Below are 23,530 nucleotides of genomic sequence, written 5' to 3' on the forward strand. Positions count from 1 at the left end.
TATCTCTAAGCCTGTAAATGATTGTCCTGGACAGAAGCCATCTACAGGGAGACCCCTGCTGTATGGTGTGTGTGCACAACAAACAGAGACAGAGAGAATAGTTTTAGAAAATCTAGTTACCAAAATAATTATAGAAAAGAGAAAAGAAATAGATAGTGTTTGGATTCACACCTTTATCATTTTCTTCTTGACTGACTCTTGGCCTATGTTCAGTTACCTGAAGTGACCCTGTAATCTTCATGTAAGATGCACCTGCTGTCCTTGGCAGTGAGGAGACAAGACTTCACGCGTCTTTACATTAGATACCCTTCCACTTGGTGACCCTTGGAATGCAGATACATGCTGAGGGGAAATTTGTAGATAAGTTGTTATGTTATTATGCTTAGTGTTTGGGAAAGCAAATGGGCAACTCCCACTTATGTCTGAGCCTTCTCCTGAGAGCTGCCCACCAGGAGGGAGGTGTAGGTATGGTGGAGACTTTCTCTCTCTGGCTCTCCTTTCCTGGGAGTCCTTTTCTTCCAATATGACTTTCCAAAGTTAAAAAGAAAATTTTTTTTGACAGAGACAGTAATGTGTATAACTTTAATGCAGAGGAAGAACTAGGGATGTGATCATTTCTGTCATGATACAGAAAAAAAAAACACAAACTTATCCAGCTGGGTTGCATCCTAATTGGACTAATTCTCAGAGTAAAATAGCTTTCTTGGGTTTTCTTTTGGTTTGTTTGCTTGTTCTTTGGCTTTCTTGTTTTTAAATTAAAAGTAATCTATGGTCATTATGAAAAAAATCTGAGTAGAGATGGCTGAGAAGAGTAACAATAATGAGAACAACAGTTAGCATTTACAGAGGACTCAGTCGTGCTTCCCCGTTCTGCTTCATTTAATCGTCCTCCAGTTCTGTGGGTGAGGTTCTGTTATAAGCTGGTTAATGGGGGCGCCTGGGTGGCTCAGTCAGTTAAGCTCCTGTCTTCAGCTCTGGTCATGATCCAGGGATCCTGGGATCCAGTCCCCCATCAGGCTCCATGCTCAGCGGGGAGCCTGCTTCTCCCTTTGCCTGCTGTTCTCCCTGCTTGCTCTCTCTCTTTCTGGCAAATAAATAAAATCCTTAAAAAGAAAAAAAAAAAAAGCTGGTTAATGTTTTTAACCCTGCCATCTTGAACTTGTTGGAAAACCAAGTCCCCTTTCTCGTGGAACACCTGCTCCACCTGTTAGGACGCCAGTGGTGGTCTGCGGACACCGTTCGGGAAAAGAGAGGTTCAGCAGTCTCACTAACGAGGGCCAGGGCTGGGACCAGATGCAGCTGCCTCCCTTTACAGCTGCCTCCCTCTATCACCACTGGCTTTCAGATTCTTCTGACTAGTTGTGTCGATGGTGATTTGGGATCTTCCTTCCATGTTAAAACCGAGAGCATTATATTAATTCACTTTTTCTGACTTGCTAAAACCAGTTTCCTCAGCCCTGGTGTCCCACTAGAGACAGGACAAGGACCCTAGCTCTAGGAGGTCACAATCAGATAAGAAACCAGACACACACAAGCTTTCAGTAGTAGGAAGGAAGAGACACTGAAGAGACCATATACAGAGCACTGTGGGTTCTGGGAAACAGGCCAGCCAGCTGCACCTGGGGAACTGGGGAGGTTCCTCTCACAGATGAGGGGCGCAGACACCAGGCCCCCAGGAGCAGTGGAGTCCCAGGTGCCCCAGGCCAGTGAGGGGAGAGTTAAGACCATATTTGGCCGCATGCAAGTGGCAGGGCTTTGAGCAGGGTGCCCAGTGAGGAGCAGATGGTGTTTAAAGTTGGCTCTGAGTCACTCTTTGAAATTACAGAAATTCAAGGAGAAGGATTTGGAAGGCCTCCAGCCAGCTCTGTGACCTTCTAGTCCCTCAGTAATCATTTGGTGTCTAGCTCAGAAATGGGAGTTCTCTGCAAAAGTGGGTCGTCCAGGAAAAGTGGCCGAATGATTTCAAGAGAAGGAAAGAGTTCTTGTGCCTAAGCCTATGAACCACTGGGGTAACTCTCACTCTCCTGAAGGACGGATTACCAGCAAGTTGCCCTTCTGGGCGGCTTTGACCCAGGCTCCGGAGCTGTGGGTTCTCAACTCTTGCCCCATCTCCACAAATGACTGGATAAAGGTTACATAAAACTCCCAACTCAGGGGGGCACCTGGGTGGCTCAGTGGGTTAAGCCTCTGCCTTCGGCTCAGGTCATGATCTCAGGGTCCTGGGATCGAGCCCCGCATCGGATTCTCTGCTCGGCGGGGAGCCTGCTTCCTCCTCTCTCCCTGCCTGCCTCTCTGCCTGCTTGTGATCGTTGTCTGTCAAATAAATAAATAAAAAAAATCTAAAAAAAAAAAAACAAAACTCCCAACTCAGGGCTGGAAGATATGTTTGAGATGGAAACTATGTTTTCTGTCAAATGATTTTCTTGTTGCCTTGGCAACCGGTTGGGTTCTTTTTTTTTTTTTTTTTTTTCCTAAGCTTTTGATTTTTCTCAACAACACGAGCTGCTTCCTTTGATTTAGCTCCGATGTGTGTACAGATTTCTATCTTATTCAGGGAGTCTCTAGTGTAAGTGTTTATGAGGTATGGATTTTTTTATTTTGCACCATCCTCACAAGGTTGAACAGTGTTAAATACTTTCACATAACTGTTAGACTGCCTGATTAAACCAAAGACAAGTCAAAGCGATTTTTGTTTGTTTTTATAAGTATCACTAAATATTTTAATGTTATGCTTTTTAACATCTCTGACAAGAAATGTTGGAGGTGGAAAATTTTTTTAAATATTTTCATTTATTTATTCAAAGTAAACTCTGTGCCCAATGTGGAACTTGAACTCACGACCCCGAGGTCAAGAATCACATGCCCTTACCTATATGGGAAATTGTTTTCATACATGATAAATGCACATCATTCCTTTCTGTCTCCTCCTTCTCACTGGGCTCATGGCTGGTTCTTAGCTTTGTTAACCTGTTCCCATCTCAGGGACTCAGCATGCACCATGTCCTCTGTCTGGACTGTGCCACTCAGATATTTGCATTGCTTCCTCCCTCCCTCGTGGCATTTAAGGCTCTGGTTAAGTGCCACCTCCTCCAAGAGGGCTTTCTGGACCTTCCTGTCTAAAAGAGCTTCTTCATCCATCACTCTGGCCAGTTTGGAGATGAGAGGATACGTCCTTGGAAAACCTGAATGAATTATCAATCAGTCCCCCTGTATGAAGCCACCAATCTATAGCTGTACCCATGGCAAGGGCTTCAAAATCACTTTTTTTTTTTTTTAAGATTTTATTTATTTCTTTGACAGAGATCACAAGTAGGCAGAGAGGCAGGCAGAGAGAGAGAGAGAGGGGAAGCAGGCCCCCCGCTGAGCAGAGAGCCCAATGTAGGACTCGATCCCAGGACCCTGAGATCATGACCTGAGCCGAAGGCAGAGGCTTAACCCACTGAGCCACCCAGGTACCCCCAAAATCGCTTTTTAATGCCACACCCTTAAATTATGAACACTCAGCCCAGAATCTCCAGATAGTTGCAGGAAACCTCCATATCAACACAGAGAGACCAAGACTAGTAAGAAATAAAGGAATAAAGCTCTCCTTCTGTGCACGTGTCTGGTAGTGTTTGATGTGCATTTGATTAATAGGAGATTTAGTCCAACATGTGGCCCATGTTCTTGGCTGGCTTGCCCATTTGTTTAACCAAATCCATTTTCACTTGCACACAGAGTAATTAACTCAGACTCACTTTGTCGGAAGTCATGCTGAAGACATTTATCATTTCCTTCTACACCATGGAGACTATTGGGCTGTGGCTTGGAGTTGTTGAGGCTGTATGCTCATCAAAAATGGAGTAGATGCCTGTGATACTAAATTGACTTTTTAATTACTATAGATTTAATGACATCCCTCTGCCATGCACTTAATCTTCAGCAAATATTTACCCTTCCCAAACTGGCAGATTTGCAGTTTATAACTTGTCATGTCAAATGAAGCATTTCTCTTTCCCCTGCTCCTAGAAGGATCTCTTTTCAAAATTACAGTCTTTTAAGAATAGCTGACATATTCCCCTTTCTGAAGAACTTTCAACATTTCCATCCTATGATTTGGAATGGACTCTTCTCACTCTTATCAACCTTAGTCTGTATTTATTGATCTATCTATTTTAGATACAATTTAATGTTTTTATTCTGTTATCTAGGTCATTTGCACAGAGAGAGATGGGTGGGTGGGGGAGTGGATGGATGGATGGATGGGTGGGTGGATGGATGGATAGATGGATGGGTGGGTGGATGGATGGAGATAGATGGACAAACCGAACTGTATTAAAGATGTGTGGATATATAGTTTCAGATAACAGAGGATACATCACAAACTTTAGTCACATTGTTTCCAGTTCATAAGAGCTATGTAATAGCTTTCTGAGCAGAAGCTAAATAACCATCATTCTATTACATCCAACATAGTTTCCCAGACTTTTTGAGGAAAATGGAATTAGTTAGATATTCCATTAGAAAGTCCTAAAATAACTTCAGGATACTTGTAAATGTTCTTTTAATTTGTACCATGGAACTAGTGTGAGGAGCTGGAGTTGGAGGTAGTTGTTGAAGCCTGGGTGTGGATGTCTTCCGTCACTGGTGATAGGACATTTTCAACAACCCTTCCCGGCAATACTTGAGAACACCTTCCAAGCCAAAATTTAAATGGTCAAGTAAATTAATATATTTCTGAATTATGAAGATGAGAAACTGAGATTTAAAATTCTAGAGATGATGTCGGGATTAATGAGTATAGCTAATATGAACATGGAAGTTTGTACATCAAGACCTGGAGACCTCACACCCATGAGCTTGCCTGTGCCTTGTACTATTACTCTCTTATATGCTTTCATAGTGTTTAAGACCATGCTTCCTGAGTTTCAGTCCTGACCTTGCCACTTACTAGCTGTGTGTCTTCGACCAAGTTTCATAATCTGTGCCTCAAGTTCATTATCTGTGAGTCTATCAGTGAGCTCACTCTATGCCTAGTCCAACCTCCTCTTCTTAGAGAGAATGGAAGTTCCCATTTTTGGAATTTGTCATAGCTAGAGTTCTGGATGTGAATTAGATCTGCTAATCAAATGCATTCCCATAATCATTTAGATTCAGACCTAGGTTATGTGGGAAGAGACTTGGGCATGGGACATTCATTTTTTAGCTGGAATGGATAATGTCCAAGGCAGCATGGTCTGGAACCAGCAACTGATGGCTTTCAGATTCAGCAGGAGCTTCCTGATTGGGAAGTTTCCGGATTGTAGCAGAAGCTGTGTTAACTTGGAGCAGCATCTGTGGCAGCAGCTTCCTAATTGTTTAGGTTTCAAATAATGAAGAGCCTGAGCCTCTTTGGCTGATTTTGGGGAGTAATCCCTCAAAGCTCAGCCTAGAGTCTCTTGGTAGCCTAGGGCTCTCCCAACAGCAGTGTGTACTGTGGTATACTTCTAACCATCTCTCTTTCTTCCTCAAGTAGCCAAAGTAATTTATGTGGGCCTCACCTACATATCAAGAGCAGTCCACTTAGCTTGTAGATTTGTTGATAGAGTTAATGAGGTAAAGCATTTCCAGTGCTTAGAGCATTTGGCATGCTTTTTCTTTTTTAAAATATGCTTCAGGCTCTTTCTGACCCTAGTCAGTTGTACACCTACAACCATGAATAACACATATTTATTAGTTTGTTGGTTCATTCACTTATTCATTTGTTCATTCATACATTCATTCATACATTCATTGAAACAGATATTTGCTGAATGTTTATTCTAATCAAGAGATGTTCCTGCTGCCCTAGGGTAATGGCTACAACCTAAGTGAACATTAGAACCATCTGGGAAGGTTTTTTTAAAAGCTTAATGTCTGGGCACCTGGGTGGCTCAGATGGTTAAGCGCCTGCTTTCAATTCAGATCATGGTCCCAGGGTCCTGGGTTCGTGTCCCGCAGCGGGCTCCTGCTCAGTGGGGAGCCTTTTCTCCCTCTGCCTTTTTCTCTCTCTCTCTCTCATGAATAAATATGTAAAATTAAAAAAAAAAACAACCTTAATTTTTATGCAACATTTAGGACTTACTGAAGACAGGGAGTGTGTGTGTGTAGATATTTTCTTTCTCTCTCTCTCTTCCTTCCTTTCTTTCTTTCTTTCTTTTTTTCAGAGAGAGTGAGTGCCTGCACACCTGGGGAATGGGGGAGGGGGCAGAGAGAGGGAAAGAGAATTCCCAGGAGGCTCCACGCTGGGCGCAGAGCGCAACATGGGAGCAATTCCATGATCCTGAAATCAAGAGTTGAACACCCAACCAACTGAGCCACCCAGGCACCCCTGTAGATATTTTCTTAATTGAGATACTATTTTCATACAATAAAGTACACAAATTTTATGTGTTACGGCTTGGTGGATTTTTACATATGTATACACCCAGTTAACCACTATCCAGATCGAGATACAGAGAAACAAAAAATGTGCACGAAAGATTTATTGTGTGCATGGATTTTGGGGGTGCTTTCCTTAGAAGCTAAAGTTTCAAATGCATTTGAGATTTTGCTACTCAGAACTCAAAAAAAAAATTTAGTCCTCTGGAATAACCAGTATAATCAGGTTACTTTTTCTTTTTTTCTTTTTCATACTCCCCTACAAATTTGTGTCCCCTTCTAGATTTATGGAAGAAAATGATTTCATTTACATGTGAAATGAAATTAAGGAGGACCTTAGGTAACAGAAAATTGCAAAATAGCTATAAAGCACTAAATGTTACCAGTAGTAACTTTGTGAGTCAAAATCTCTGTCTCTGTTTATCCTATGATTGGCATAGTTTATTGACTATAAGAAAGTTCAACTGCTTTCTTAAAACTAAGCTATACAGCTTCTTTTGTGTGATCTCTTCAAAGAGAGTGAATATCATGAGTGAAAAATTAATTATTTTCCCTTTTTTCAAAATAGTGTTTGGAACCAATGACTGCATAATTAGTATTGCAAGGCTGAGGCCACCAGAGCAACAGGCATTAGCTGAGTTAGGAAGATAAACTTGGTAATTATTTGAAAAGCAAATGGAAATAGTTGATTGCAGAGAGAGAAAATGTCATCTGCAAAACAAAACATTGAGAGCATCTACATATTTTATAAAACCAATGAGAACAACTTTGATGTTGAATTACTTTGCATAATTGGCTCATTACAGAATGAAACTTCCAACACAAAATATACGGTGGACATGAATTACACTTTTAAGTTGGTCACATGTGATTTGGAATCAAAGTGTAACACTGGGACCCTGTTTCAAGGAGAACTGCTCCATATTAGGGAATTAAGCAGATTCACATCACCAAAGGAATAGAAAACATGAAAATTCTCTGTGGCTCATTTCTCTGCCTTCAGGCAAACTCTCCATAAATTAACCTAGGTATTGTTCATTTTGGGTGTTCTTAAAGAATGAACTTTGGACCGGTGGGTGTGGGGAGCAATCTGGCTATGACAATTATCTTTGTGTTGATATGACCAGGGAAGAGAATTATCTCCTCACCATTTCCTGAGTGGTCCTAGGTTGGCAGTTATGTCTGTTAGAACTTGAAGGTATTATTCCACAGCCTTCTTTTCTTTTCTTTCTTTTTTTTTTTTTTTTTCAAGATTTTATTAATTGATTTGACAGAAAGCGAGCACACAAGCTGGGGGAACAGCAGGGAGAGGGAGAAGCAGGCTCCCCCCTGAGCAAGGAGTCTGATTCAAGGCTCAATCCCAGGACCCTAAGATCATGATATGAACTGAAGGCAGACACTTAACCAGCTGAGCCACCCAGACTCCCCTACTCCTCCACCTTCTTGCTTCTATTGTTATTGTCCAGACATCAACCGTCAACTGAATTGTCATTCATTTATGGGAAATCTGTCTTTTTTACTGGGTGGTTGAGGAATTTTTATTTTTCCTCTTGATAAGCTACAGTTTTATCTCACCCTTAGCAATTGGGGTTCTTTTTATTTATCCCGCTTGCAGAACATGGTGATTGCTAAATGTGAGGATTCATGCTTTCATCAGTTCTAGGAAATTTCTACCCATTAACTCATTGTGCATTGCCTTTTCCCCATTCCCTCTCTTATGACTTTCTGAAATTCCAATTAGATGCACTTGGGACCGTTTCACTTTGACTTATATATCTCTTCATTTTTTTGTTTTGTTTTCTCCATCTCTTTGTCTGTCTGTGCTAAATTCCGAATAGTATATTCAAATCTGATTTCTACTTCCTAATTCTCTTTCCAGTGGTGTTTAACCTTCTGTTTGACCCATCTACAGTGGTATAAATACCTAGTATCATAATTTTCCATTTTTCTAAGTTATTTTTGTTTCTTTTTCTGATTCACTGATTTAGTTTTTGAAGTCTCTTATTGCTAACTCAGACTTTTCTATTTCTTATTTCTGTAACATATTAAACATACTTGTTTTATATTCTGTGACCATTGACTAGTATCTAAAGTTTCTGTGAGATTTATTCTGGGACTGGCTCCATTGCCTCGTTTCAGTGTGCATTTTGTGACTATTGTTTTTTTGTGAGCTCCTGTTCACTGGAATTTTATGAACTTTTGACATTTGAGTGAAGGTACATTCCTCTAAAGAGAATTTGCCTTCGCTTTCTCTAAACAAATAAGGGCACTTTATTCTGGAACCAGCCTGAAATAAATTCCTGGATGGGGGTTTTCAGACCATAAAAATAGTCTTAATTCAGGCCACAAACACAGGTAAGGTCAGGCTCATAGTTGAATCTCCCCAGGAATGCTTCTTTTTTCTTCTCTCTACCCAGGGCCAAAGCCAAGACAAGTTTTCTTACTGGGACCCTTGGCAAGGCATTTTTTTTCTCTAGTTCATCTTGAGGGTGTAACTTCAGGGCTCTCAGCTTTATACAGTGACCTCCTTTCAAGCCCCCCATCTTGCCCAATGCTAGACTGTGTGTCCTGAAGCCTGAGTGCCAGTAAAGTTGATTTGCCAGATTCTGACACCAGCTCAGGGTTCATTTACCTCTTGGAATATCCATTGTGATTTTGCTTTTGGTCTCCGAGGATTCCTCTTCCTTTATTCCTACTCAGTTGTGCATTTTAGAAGATTAAAAAAAAAATTTACTCAGAATTTTAAGATGTTTGGCAACAGGATTTTCATAATATCTTGCCCATCACATTTTTTTTGTTGTTGTTGCAAATATATAACTATCTCTGCCATCCTACTAGAGGTGTCCTTATAAAGCTGGAAATTCAATTCCATATTTGCCCCCACTACCAGCCCTTAATAATTCATGTTGGAAACATTTTCAACACAAATACATCCTAAACCCCTCCTGTTTCATATTTTCTGCCTCTCCATCAACCCCAGCTTTTATTTCTTTGCCGTCTCTAAGATCTTTCTCTGCATAAGTTGTATTATATTTGTTGTTTTTATTATTTAATTAATTAATTAAAAAAATTTTTAAAGATTTTAGTTATTTATTTGATAGAGAGAAATCACAAGTAAGCAGAGAGGCAGGCAGAGAGGGAGGGAGAAGCAGGCTCTCCGCTGAGCAGAGAGCCCAATGCGGGCTTCGATCCCAGGACCCTGAGATCATGACCTGAGCTGAAGGCAGAGGCTTAACCCACTGAGCCACCCAAGTGCCCTTATTATTTATTTTTTTAAAAGGATTTTATTTATTTATTTGACAGAGAGAAGCACAAACAGGGGGAGGCAGAGAGATAGGGAGAAGCAGGTTCCTCTCTGAGCAGGGAGCTAGATGCGGGACTCCATCCCAGGACAGTGGGATCATGACCTGAGCGGAAGGCAGATGCCCATATTTGTTGTTTTTAAATGTTTATGGCTTTCCCCCAGTTTCTGAGCTCTCTTATTTTCTGATGTTTGCTCCAGAAAAGAAGGCTCATAGCTTTGCCCTTCTTCAGAGTCAGCTATAAGTGGGGGAGGGCAGGGAGAGAGGGAAGTATTCACTCCCATGGCACTCTTCTTAGTGTATTTCTCAGTCTTTATCTTGCCTTTTAAAATCTAACTCAGCACTACAGCTCTGACTCTGTCAGCAGTCATTCTGTGAACATAGATCTTTTCTGCCTAATTTCTGCCTAATTTCCCAGTCTCTTTGTTTGTTTGTTTGTTTGTTTGTTTGTTTGATGCAGTCTGTTTCTCCTTCTGCGGGGTATTTACTAACCTCAGCTTTTCCCTGAAGCTCTTCCCTTGATTAATAGGTTCCATCAAATAGGAAACCACCACCGCCATTAGGTCCTACAGGTTGAGTCATTTCAATCCCGCCCACAGGCTGGTGGATGTGTCAGGGGACAGCTGGAGGGCCCCACCAGCCTGGGCTTCTGTGTTTGACACTCCCACACACCGAGGGACCTGCTGTTTCCACCCATGCTGGGATCATGTTTGCTTTGCAGAGCTTGCACTTGGGACCTCTCCGGAGTCAGTCCTAACGGTGAGATGGGTGATGTTTACCATGGTTCACCCCATCAGGTCTGATGCCAGGATGGGGCAGCAGCTGTCGGTCAAGGCGATGTCGGGTACGACGCGGGTTCACCTGGACTTTCCCTGTGATACGTGTCTATCACTGCGTGTAGATACACGAGAGCATTTACACTTCACTCTTAAAAGCCTCGGGTGTAAATGACAAATGCCTTCATATTTATATGTAACATCACTGCTGCTGGGGCTGCTCTTGTCACTATGATAATAATGACAGAGTAGCTATTATTTATTAAGTGTGAACTGTGTGCTAGGCTTTATGCTAATAAAGCATTTAATTCTTACAACTATCCACGAGGTACGGATCATTATTATTACCATCCTTGTTTTACGGAGGAGGATGTGAAGATTCAGAGATGTCAAGTAACTCGCCCCAGGTCACATAGCCCAGAAGCGGACACGCTGGCGCTCAAACCTGAGCCTTCTAAACCCAGTCCATGCTCGCAATGCTCGCAAGCAAGTCATCTATCAGGACAGAAATATTCAGATTTCTGATCTGTGATTATGAGCTGTTTTACAGAAGCTAGAACTTAAATCCACATTAGTTCTGCCCTATAAAGTAACACTTCTGAAAGCATATAGTACTACACTGCCTGCCATTGCACAGAACTGGTTTTAGAATTCCTTTGTAAGAACCGCTTTCGAACTAGTGTGTGGAATGTAAGAAAAGCAATCTCTTTTTGGAGATGAACCTTGCTTTTTACCTCATTCCATGTTACCCTGCTTGATCACCGACATTATTGATCAACTTTTACTCCTAATGCCTTTTGACAGTTTCCAAAAAGGTAACTCTGTCCTCCGAGGGTGGAGATTTGCCACCAATGAGGATGTCCAGGAGAAGCTTCCAGGGGGAGTGGAAACACTTCCTGAGACGTTCCAGCATGTTCTCAGTGATGTCAGCATTTTGAGTCCAAGAGCTGGGCCTCCTGGGGTGGTTACTTTGAAGGGGGAGAGCTCAGCTATATCTTTGCCTTCTGGTGCGTTCCTTACAATTCAACCTGTTACTTCACAGATATACCTAAGGTCGATCTGATGTGGAGTCAAGGCTGTTTACACAAATATGCATCTAACGAAAACACTGCTGTGTGTAGGAAAGCATCCGACTTTCCTTGCCTGTCAGTCTCAGCAAGTCTGCTGATGTCAACACGGGAACTGGCTCTGTTTTGATAAGGGTTCTGTTCTGTTCCTCTTTATCTCTGAAAATTGGGAAATATTGACTTGTGGATTTGGACAGATGGTGAGTAGGCCCCTGTTCCTCTTAAAGAAAGAAGAATCCGTTTTCTGCTTCCCCAGCAAAGGGAGATGAGCGTTCTGCTAAATATGTCTCCAGCAACACCTCAAGCATCATTTTTAAAGTGCTTATTTTTTTTTCTTACAGTGAAGGTTAAGGTTAAAGTTTCAAGCCTCATCTTAATTAGCTGCTCACATTGAACTTAATTATGCTGAAGTAAACAATCGTATTCAAAATAGCAACGTTGCCATAGCAACCTAGACCAGAATCGTTTGATTTTCTTTCCTGCCCCTGATTGTGCCTTACTATCTAGGCCATGATATGAAATAAATCTGCTGAAATACCCCATGTAAAATGAGATTTTAAAAAGCGTTTAGCAGGGGGAAAACATTTTTAAATGATTGCTTTAAGTGTCGCAGGGAAGCTTCCGATTCCCAATTGCTCCTGAAGGAGAGATTCTGTCTCAGGTTCCCTGGTCTGAGAGCCTCCCCTCTTGTCCTCTGTTGGGGTTCTGGGTGCAGAACCGCCCAAGAGCTATGCCCCCAAAACTGGACTGGTGCAGGGGATCCAAGTTCTTGTTCCAGCTCCAGCCCTCAGATTCTGGTCCTGAAAGTGCAAGAGCTGAACCAGCAAATCCCCCATGGCTTTTCTAGCTGCAAAGGGGTCAGGTTCTGATCCTTGAATTTGGTTACTACTTAACAACCTGCAAAACGAAGCTGTTTTAAATCAAGCCTCAGCTAAACCTTAATCTCCTTCTAAAGAAGAGAATGGTGTTAAACATTTTTAGGATCCAGGCCTGTGATTCCTCGGCTTTTACCAGAATCATCTAGGGAGAACACCCCTGCCTGGCTCGTCACAGCCAACGTGGTCCTCATTATGGCAAATGTGAGCCACATGAAGAGTATTTTAAGGAAGAAAATTAATAAGCAGGTTAACCTTGTCCGTGGTCTCATCACCAGCCCCCTCATGAAGTGATTCTGGAGACTTGGTCTTTGTCTTAATTTTCTTGTCTGCAAAATGTGACTCAGTGAGCTGGCTGTTGGCCTGGCCCCCGGGTCCGCCTTGGCGTGTGACTTTTTCACTGAATGGAGTAGAGACACAGTATCACTTTTTGGAGGTGATAAACTGATACCGCGAAGGTTGTCTTACTTGAGAAGATTTGCGATTAAAACGAAAACAAACCTCGATCGAGGTCTTTTATCCAGCCTCAGACTGGGATAATCTGGTCATGACCTCAGGTACAGAAAGGTCAAAGACCCTGTTTTCTCTGTACTTTATCTTGTATGCCATTAAAAAGAAGTTAGAAGAAAAGACAAAGTCCAGTAGAGAAAGGGTAAAGAAGATGAATTTTTCACAGTATAGGAAGCCCAAGTCTCCACCAAGTGTCTGGAGAGCAGCTCAGCCACTTTGAGTGAGGAGGGAAATGTGACCCCAAGTAAGGAGACATATTGGATACGCCCAACAGTGTCAGAGAGTTCGGAAAAGCTGTGGAGAAACAGGGTAACCCAGATCCTGCTGGTGGGAGTGCCCCAGCCACTTTGGAAAGTGATTTGGCAGGTTCTAGTGAAACTGAAAATGCACATTCCTTTCGACTCAGCAGTTCCACGACTGGATATAATTCTAGAGCAAGCGTACCAGGAAGTAGGTATGCGGGGAGGGGTCACTGAAGCCACATTTGTGACTGGGAAAAGTTAGACACAACCCACATGGCCATCCCAAGAGAATGAAATGGACGAAAAACAGTGAGGTATGTTCTTATAATACTCTAAAGCAGACTCCTATATCAACAATGGCAGGAAGGATAAAATCATAAAGTGGAGTGAGAAAAAGCAAAACTTTGTATATGGAAAATAAAATGAAAATGACCATCACCCAAAGCAACATGGTGTTGCTTAGGGATACATAACATGTCAGGTATAAAAATGGGCTGGAAAGGGTGCCTGGCGAGCTCCGTAGGGAGAGTGCGTGACTCTTGATATTGGGATTGTAACTTCGAGGCCCACATTGGGTGTAGAGATTATTCGAAAATAAAATCTTTAAAAACAAAGACATAAATGGCCTGGAATGAATGAATTTCTGTGTAGAAGTGATCAATTTTAATTAAAATATTTACTTCTTTTTTTGTTGTTTTGTTTTTATTTTAATGCCAGTGTAGTGAACATAGTGTTATATTTGTTTTAGGTGAACAATAGAGTGATTCAACACATCTGGTTCTCATCACAAGCAGCACACTGCTTAATCCCTATCACCTGTTTCACTCATCCCTAAAATGTTTACTTTTTTTTTTAAAGGTTTATTTATTTGTCAGAGAGAGAGAGAGAGACAGCAGGCAGAAGGAAAAGCAGGCTCCCCACTGAGCAGGGAGCTGGATGCAGGACTCTATCCCACGACCCTGAGATCATGACCTGAGCCAAAGGCAGACTCTTAACTGACTGAGCCACCCAGAATCCCCAGTGTTTACTTCTTTAATAAGAAAAAGACTTGAAGCAAATATGACAATATGGTAACTCTCCATTTAGAGTGGTGTGAACTTCGATATTCTGTTTCTTTGTATTCAGAACATTTTAGTTTCCTAAGAAAATATAAAATGCCCAGGTACAAGTAAGATAGCTTACCAATCAGATGGCAGAGATCAATCAGCCTTATTAATTGCCACGGACAGTTAATTTTAGGGCTGTTCACCGATCGCACATATTTTTGGTTTTTTCCAGCGTTCATTTTCATTCTCAGCAGTTGCCTTGTAGAGGACCCTCGCTTCTGCCCGGTGCATCTGTTCACCATTAGGAGGAAGGGTGACAGCATATGCCACCTCCCCTCTGGGTGATTCATCAGGCTTAGCTCTCTGTTGTAAACAAGTACTCAGACTGCAGTTTCAAAAGCCCTGGACCAGACCACCCGTCCTTTGAAGTGTTGATTTGGATTAAATAGCTTGATATCTATGCCCTGCCCCCACCCCTTTATGAGTCTGTGGGGTTTGTCCTTTAAAGGAACAGTTGCAAATTCCAAATTGTACATAGCAGATGGCAGGGTTGCTATGGGGCAAAAGGAAGTGTAAGCTTACTGATTTTTTTTGGTCACTAATTTTATGCTATTAAAGAGACAGAAAGTAAGGTATCTTAGAACTCCAGTGCTGGTGTTAACTGCACTGTGGTGGAAAATCATACGAGACCAGAAAGCAGAATCACAGTGAGTTACTGATGGGATATAGTGAATTGAGCCCCTTTACTTGCAGGGCAGAAACCAAACAGTTCTTGGACAGTCAGGGGGTAGGAGACAGGACTGCTGTGAAAACAAAGGGAAGGGAAGGAGAATTGTCCTGGAGGACAGCAGAACAGAAAGTTTAGGAAAAAAACAAAAGTGTGTGGACATATTATTTAACCCACAGACTGGGATTATCTCTGGCATCAAAACTCAGCCCTTGGGACATAGGGATGTATGGCAGGAACTTCTATGTGATGGCTATAGCATGATGCATGTATATATATAATGAATCATGGTATCCAGGGCCCTTTTGGGAGTGAAAGAGTGTGCTATTAATCATTAATTGAGACAACAGCCATAAACCTGGGTTGTCCTGGGCAAACTTCCCAGTCACCTTAGGGAGCACTGGTAACCCTAGTAATCATGCACCTTTACATCTTTATTTGAAAATTAAACTCATCAAGTAAAATAAAACATCAAAAAGTTTTCAATGTATCTATCTCAGGCCAGCACTGCCTTAGGCCCTGGATTGGGGGGGGGGGGACAGCTGGCATCCAGACAAACAAATGCCATAAGCAGGAGAAGATAGACAATAAACAAACAAATCATGCATTAGTAGATGCTGCTATATTTACTTAGAAATGTAAGGCAGAGAAGGGATACAAGGACAGTCAGGGCCTAGATGAGTGAGGGAAATGCAATTTTAAGTCGTGTGCTCGGGGAAGCCATGGAAGACTGAACGATCGGAAAACTGAATGATACTTTCTTCCTCCCACAGCAGGAGAATTTTTCATCCTCATTCTTTGTTTAAATATTTTACTTGTTTGTCAGAGAGAGAGTGCGCACAAGCAGGGGGAGCAGCAGGCAGAGGGAGAAGCAGACTCCCCTCTGAGCAGGGAGCCAGACAAGGGACTCGATTGCAGGACCCTGAGATCATGACCTGAACCCAAGGCAGACGTTTAACTGAATGAGCCACCCAGGTGCCTCCATCTTTATTTTTTCAAAATTAGGCTTGGCCATATGCATTAACATTGGCCAGTGATACGTGAACAGACGGGGCTTTCCCAGTCACTGCCTGCTCCCCCGGGTTCTTTTCCCTCTGCTGCAGGCACTAAGCAATGTTGAGGTGGTGGCTGGCCCACTGGCCTGGGTTCCAGGATAAAGGGCAAGCACGACACAGATCTACTGGTATGACACAGAGCTGTAAGTAGTGAGAAACAATCCTTTTTTGTTTTAAACCCCTGAGATTTTTCCTGTGCTTGTTACGTAGCATAACCTAGCCAATCCTGACGGTTACAGGAGCCCTCACGGAGAAGATAACATCTGAACCGAGACCTGAGGAGGTGAGGGAACCAACCAGTCGTGCAGATAAAGTGGAGAAAGCATGTTCCACACAGAGGAATAGCAGGTGCCGAGGTTCTGAAGAGGGGGCTTGCAAGGATCAGAAGAGAAGCAAGTTCTCCAGGCTATGATGCAGAAGTGTTGCCGCAGTCCGACTTCTGTGCAGCCTGTGGGGCCAGAGGTAGAGGACTGAATCTTGTTCATCCCGTGAGCCTGTTCACTCCTTTTTTCTTCCACAGGGTATGGAGTGGAGTGGCAGAAGTAAGAGGAGCAGAAAGGGTAGGAAGGAAAAAAGATCTGGGCAGGGAGATGCAGCCTACAGAGCAGGGCTCCAGATCCATAGGCAAGAACTCTTACTGTATGAAGAACGATGCTGTCACCCACGGAGCGAGCCTATGGGGCCTCGGAAGTCTGACTGCTGTCATAAAGGAGAGGAGACTGTGCTAATCTGTGACCATTAATGACCAGGACATGCCGCCTCCCCCACTCACCTTGTTCTTTCTACACGCATGACTTTCTCAGAGCCACACAGAACCCAAGGAGCCTCCAACAGACAAACCAAGGCAGCGGGGCCACACGTCGACGTGTACCGCGCACCGCCCTGAGAAAAGGGGCTGCGTTCCCTTTGAGGCAATGTAAAAGGAGACTGTATGAGCCACAATTCCTTCTTTCCTTAAATCCTGATCGTTCTCTTCTTTTATTAAATCTTTGATTTCTTTCGGCTCAGTGCAGCCTTGAAACCAACCCCAGATCCTCCCAGTTAGCAATCGCGAGTAAAAGAAAGTCTGAACAAATAAGGCGGAGTGGGCGGGCATTGAGGCTGCGGAGACAGAATGCTAAATATCAAATCCATTTAGGAAAAACTTGTTAAAGTTGAAAGCTAAAATGTTTCACAGTGATAAAATCCTGCTGCGCGGTTATCAACCACAGACATAGCCATGGAAGATTCTCTACAAGAAACCCCCATTAAACATCTGGGTTTCTAAAGGCTAATGGCGTCTCACAGAATGCAACCGTTAATCTCAAATCCTCCGTGCTCATTGATTGTCTGGGATTACTGAACAAACTACCATCCATAACTCCTAAAGATATAAAAATACTTCTAGGTTTGTAAGAATCCCAAACATCTGTATGTGAGCTGTTTTCTCTCCGGTCGAAAGGTAATTTAACCAACAGGTACTCTGGTAGATAGGTGACCTTGAAACAATGCCTGCAAAAGCATGGCCATACCCAGCACCATCCTTCTGCCTTTCTTCTTGTCAATTCCTAAAGAAATTCTATTCGTGATGGAAGCAAATTGCAATCAAAAGGGAAATTCTACTCAATTTAGATAACGCCACAATCATTGGGACCGGGGCCCTTGCTGAGAAAAATAAAATGTTCTCAAGGTCTGAGAGGGGAGGAATGCATGGTACAAAGGGGTGCTAGAAAAAGGTACCTTGGGAGCCCAAAACAAAGCAATATATTACAAAGCAGCGGGATTCAGCATTCACTTCCTGCTCTTCCCAGAAATCATCCTTTGAGCCACTATTCCTCTCAAGGGGTAAGAGGCATTATGGGCATTTTGGGGAGGATGATTCTTTGTTGTATGGGATCGTCCTGTGCCTTCTAGGCCATTTACCTCCTTGACCCCACTCACCAAATACAAGTAGCACTTTCCAATCACTGACACGAAAACATCCCCAGACTCTCCCTAGAGTAGACATTACTGTCCCAAGTTGAGAGCCCTACAAGTCCTGGCTATGTTAATGTAAAAATAAGGTACAGTTTGAACTTGGCTGTGAGGATGCAGGAACTGAGTTATCCAAGATCACCGTGCTGTCTGTCCGCATGTAGGTGCATCAGGAAAAGAAAAGCGATTAACTCTATTTGCTGGCAAAGAAATCCCAGATGTCAGAAAGGCCGCAACAGCCACATGATTAGAGAGATAGCTTTGTTCTTGGTAGTAAAGCAAGTTTTAAAAGGAAATCAAAGACTGTAATGAGCTGGGGACAGTGTTCAAAAGAACTGATGTAGTAAATAACTCAACCCATGTTGTCATTTTCTTCTGGAAAAGGGAAGGAGGGTTTCTTTGAAGATGAGTTGCTATCTGCTTGATGTTTACATGAAAAACCAAGGAGACAAGCCTGTTTTTTAGGCTCATTGGGTTCAAATCAAAGTTATTGACCAGTTCCTTAACAGGTACTGTTGTGCTATTGGGAGGGCTCTGTGTCAATGGTTGCCTTGGGTGACAGTTTCAGGAGCTCCCCAGCTTTCTCAGTGTCACTGCTGAGGACCTTCTTTCTCCCTTCCACTCTTAACATTGACACTTCTCAGCCCCTGTCGTCCTGTCCCTTCCCTTCTCTTCCCTTCCCTTCCCTTATGTCCCCAGGACCAGATCATCTTTGGGGAAGAAGGTGGGAAGGGACAGCTCATCCTGCCATCTGTAATAGCCACTACCATTTGTTAGACAAGGACTGTTTGCCAAGCCCTGGACTAAGGCTCTTTTTTCGTTTGTGTTAATATTAAAGTAGGCCGCCAAAGGAAGTCTTAATGATTATTCCTCCAGAGGTTTTTTTCATTCTTTTTCTTGCAAGAATCCCAAATTCACAGAAAACTTGCAAGTACAACACAAAGAACTTTTCCCCCCATGAATTGTTTAAGAGTAAGTTGCCAGCATGATGCCCACCACCCTGATTTTCCTATGAACGAGGAGATAACCATAACCTAGTGAAACTTGCAAAATCAGGACTTTTAACCGGGTACATTCTTACCATCTAATCCTCAGCCCCCATTTAGGCGATCCCAGAAACGTTCTCTACAGCAAAGAGATCCAGGTGAAAATCATGTGTTGTGTTAAGCTGTCATGTCTCTTCGGTGCCCTTCAGTGTGGAACAGCCTTGCTCACTCTTCTCTTGGTTCTCATGACCTTGGCACACCTGAAGAGTACAGGCCAGTCATTTTACAGAATGTCCCTCAATTTGGTTTTGTCTGCCACTTCCTCATAATTGGGTTCAGGTGACACGGCGTTGGTGTGACTATCAGAGAAGTGGCTGGGGTCTTCATGTTGTGTCTGGTCAAGTGGCAACAGAATTTCGGTTGGTCCCATCACTTAGGTCACTTGATTAAGGTGATATGTGCCAGGTTTCTCCACGATGAAGTTATTCTTTTTCCATTTGTAACTGATAAGTATTTTAGGGGGAAGTACTCTGAGACTGCGAATACCCTGTTCCTCAGCAAACTTTCAATTATTTTATGGATTCATGGTTTTCTGTTTTAGTGAATGGTCTATCATTCGTTATTCTCATTATTGATTTTGATGCTCAAGTTGTTCCAGATGCGGCCAGCTGACCCCTTTCGAGCTGACCTCTGCTCTCTCCTTGATAAGCCCCCATTGGTATTTGAGCATTCTAGAACAAAGTACCCATCATGTACTTTCCTATAACCACCCTGGAATCAGCCATTCTTCAAGGTAGCTAAGTGCATTGTTGTTGGGTGACCTGTACGGTGGGCCTGAGAATGTCTGTCCATGTGTGGGCCTACATGTGTCTCATACCACGTGTGTCCATATCCTTGGATGCTTTGGATTATCTACTTCTCTGTTCCTTGTCTAACCACAGAAGTTCTCGAAGAGAGACCATTTACTGACACTATTGTAGATGAGAAAGCAAAAGCTCAGCAAGGTAGTATGCTGTCTAGCTGGTAACAAGACTAGAGGAAAAACCCCAAATCCCTTCTCCTTTAGTAAAACCACCAGCTGTAGCACACAACTTTTCATCATTAGCAAGTACAAATATTTTTATGATAGCTACTGATTGAGTTGGTGGGGGTGAGAGGGGTGTGTGTGGAATTAAAGGTAGTAATTTATTAAAGCTTATATCAGAGCAGAAAAGGAAAATATAATATTTTGATTTAAAGTATAAGATGTTAAAGAATAAAACTGGTTGGCGTATAAGGAATTCTGCAAATTATTTGTGTGGAATCTTTTCTAGAACACAGTGAGAGGAAAGTCCTTTGTTTCGGAAGAGCTCAGAGATTCCTGTGTTAAGAATTAGGGTTTCCAGGGCACTTGGGTGGCTCAGTGGGTTAAGTCTCTGCCTTCGTCTCAGGTCATGGTCTCAGGGTCCTGGGATCGAGCCCCACATTGGGCTCTCTGCTCGGTGGAGAGCCTGCTTCCCCCTCTCTCTCTGCCTGCCTCTCTGCCTACTTGTGCTCTCTCTCTCTCTCAAATAAATAAATAAAAGCTTAAAAAAAAAAAAAAAGAATTATGGTTCCCAGAGAAGTACAGAAAGTGAGATCAGGGACTAGGGTTTGACTCCAATTCTGGCTTCATATTGTCTATTATTTTTTTTTAAGATTTTATTTATTTATTTATTTATTTATTTTATTTATTTGACAGAGAGATCACAAGTAGGCAGGCACCCCTTCATATTGTCTATTATTAAGTCACTTAGTTTGTGACTCTTTTACAAATCACAAAGGTGGTGATTTTAATTGAGAGATAAAGAGTCTATAGGATTACTGTAGGGAATAGAGAAAGACAATGTCTGAACTGTGTAAATACCCAGCACTGTCTACATTAGTAAACTACATTTACTGCATTTGTGCCCTGGATCCCGCTGGCATCTGGTTTAAGATTTTATTTAAATTCCAGTTAGTTAACATATGTTGTATTACTAGCTTCAGGGGTAGAATCTAGTGATTCATCACTTGCCTTGAACACCCAGTGCTCATTCCATCATGTATCCGTCACCCACTTAATGCCCATCACCCAATTACTGCATCTCCCCCCACCTCCCCTCCAGCAACCCTCCGCTTGGTCCCTCTAGTTACGAGTCTTTAATATATGCTTTGTAAATGAATGCTTAAATAATAAGATCTAGTATCAGGACTAATAACTGCTGTAATTTCAAAGCACCGTATCTTAGTCTCCTTGGATTGCCATAACAAAATACCATAGACTGGGTGGCCTAAACAACAGAAGTTTATTTTCTCAGATTTCTAGAGACCAGAAGTCTGAGACCACAGTGCTGGTATGGCTGGGTTCCGGGAAGGGCTTCTGGGCCTCAAGAGGCCACCTTCTCCTTGTGGGCTCTCCTGGCCCTCCCCCAGTTCCTGCACATGGACAGAAAGAGAGAGAAAGAGCGAGATCTCTTCCTCTTTTTATAAAGCCACCACTGCTATCAGATTTGGCTTCCACCCTTACAACTTTTCATTTAACCCTAATAACCTCCTAAAAGCCCCATCTCCAAATATAGTCACATTAGGCAGCAGGGCTTAACATATGAATTTTGGAGAACCACAGTTCAGGCCATAGCATAGTGACAGGCATAAATGATATTTAAAAACATCTTCTGCAGACTATAGGTGATATGAAAATAGCTGTGAGCTGTTGGTAACAAAGTCATAGGTACTGCTGCTAATAGGTTTGTTGCCTACATTATGGGAGGTCATGCTTAATTTCTGGGAGAGGTTAGTGAAAATAAAGATATGATTTTGATCCCCATCCAAATTCACACCTACCCTGAACTTCTATGCAAAGACCATAGATGAAGAACTCCTGGAACATACAAATAAGATGTTCTTGTTTTGAGCAAACAAGTGACATAACCCCAGGATAGTGGGAATCAATTCTGAAATCAGCTAACTGCCTATTACCAGTCACCCAAGAAAGTAGTAGGTGTGGTGAATTGAAGAGACATCGTCTGTTTTTGGCTTTTTAAAATATGTGTTCGAGTATTGGAATGTGTTTTGTCTTGCAGACACCAGTAACCTAAATACTGAACAAAATGATTCCTGGACCTCTGAGAACTTCTGGCTTGACCCTTGTGTAAAGGGTCAGACGGAGACCACGACAGAGGACGATGGGCTTCGGAAATCCCTGGATAGGTTCTATGAAATGTTTGGCCATCCCCAGCCAGCCGCTAGAAACCCACTCTCCGCATCGGTCTGCCAGTGCCTGACTCAGAAAATCAATGAACTGAAGGGCCAGGAGAACCAAAAGTATGCCCTTCGCAGTTTCCAGATGGCCCGGGTCATCTTCAACCGGGATGGCTGCACGGTCTTACGGAGGCATTCCAAGGACGCCCACTTCTACCCACAGGGAGAAGGAAGTGTGTCTCTGGATGATGAAAAGCCAACCCCGGGACTTTCAAAAGATGTCATTCGTTTCCTCTTGCGACAGAACGTGATGAAAGCTCTCTAAGACGCCCCCAGTGGTAAGGGCAGGCAGCGTGGAGGATGGCCCTGTGGCCTGTGCTGTCAGTGCCTCCCCCACAGCCCCTCCGGCCTCTCTGGCCAGTCCTGTGGCTCCAGCCCCCCGCCCCCCACGAGCTGATACCAGAGCCACTTCAGCCCGCATGGAGAGCCAGCAGTGTTTGTGGGTTGGAGAGCCCCTCTGTTCACACCACCTCTCACCCCACCCCACCCTTTGACTTAAGGCCCAGACTGTCTGGCTGGGGAGCCCAAAAGCACAGCTTCCTTGCCCCAAGGAAGGAAGGACATGATCTGCGGCATAACATACTCTCCAGAGCTCCCTTCGGGATCAAACCAAGACTTGGGTTTCCCGGGAAATCACGCCTTGCTCAGCCTCTTCTGTCTCCCTGTCCTCCTTCTCCCGTTCACCTACTGGTGTCTCCTGGGAACCTTTCCTTAATAAAGCTCTTGCACCTGAATCCTTGACTCGGAGTCTACTTCTGAGAGAACCCAACCTGAGAGAACAGGGTTTTTTATTAGATGTGGGTTTTTTTGAAGGCTTTAAAGCTCTGCATGGAATTAAGTACAGGAATCAGACCAAGCTGTAAAACAGAGGCCATGTGATTGAGATTGTATTTCCCAAAATAATATAAAGATTTAAATACAGTTTAAGATGGATCACATGTTAATCATAATGTTGTCTCTCCAAAGCCAGAGTTCCCGGTTTTAAAATACTAACAGGGTGTGAAAGGAGCATTTGGACCCTCTAAAATAAGAGCTAATACCTGCAAATTGAAAAAAAAAAAAAAAAAAGGGGGGGGGGGGGGCGGCGCCTGGGTGGCTCAGTGGGTTAAAGCCTCTGCCTTCGGCTCAGGTCATGATCTCAGGGTCCTGGGATTGAGCCCCGCATCACATCGGGCTCTCTGCTCAGCAGGGAGCCTGCTTCCCCGCCTCTCTCTGCCTGCCTCTCTGCCTACTTGTGATCTCTGTCAAATAAATAAATAAAATCTTTAAAGAAAAAAAAAAAAGAAAGGCTCTTGTCTTTACCAGATTGCCAATGTGGAAGGTGTGAAGAAAACAAATGGGCACCACGTACC

At 43.1% G+C, this 23,530-nt stretch overlaps 1 protein-coding gene across 1 annotated transcript in view; it reads left to right on the forward strand.

Moving 5' to 3' along the window:
• LOC111141698 (chromosome unknown C20orf196 homolog) overlaps positions 1-22,912 on the forward strand; it is an 84,282-nt gene extending 61,370 nt beyond the window's left edge. The window contains exon 3 of the mRNA XM_022494465.1: positions 22,001-22,912. Within this exon, the coding sequence (XP_022350173.1) occupies positions 22,001-22,443 (443 nt within the window). The 3' untranslated portion in view covers positions 22,444-22,912. The remainder of the gene's footprint in view (positions 1-22,000) is intronic.
• The last annotated feature ends 618 nt before the right edge of the window (positions 22,913-23,530 follow it).

This window comes from Enhydra lutris, unplaced genomic scaffold (genome assembly GCF_002288905.1).
Source record: "Enhydra lutris kenyoni isolate GAN:26980312 unplaced genomic scaffold, ASM228890v2 scaffoldscaffold6, whole genome shotgun sequence".
Classification (NCBI taxonomy): domain Eukaryota; kingdom Metazoa; phylum Chordata; class Mammalia; order Carnivora; family Mustelidae; genus Enhydra; species Enhydra lutris.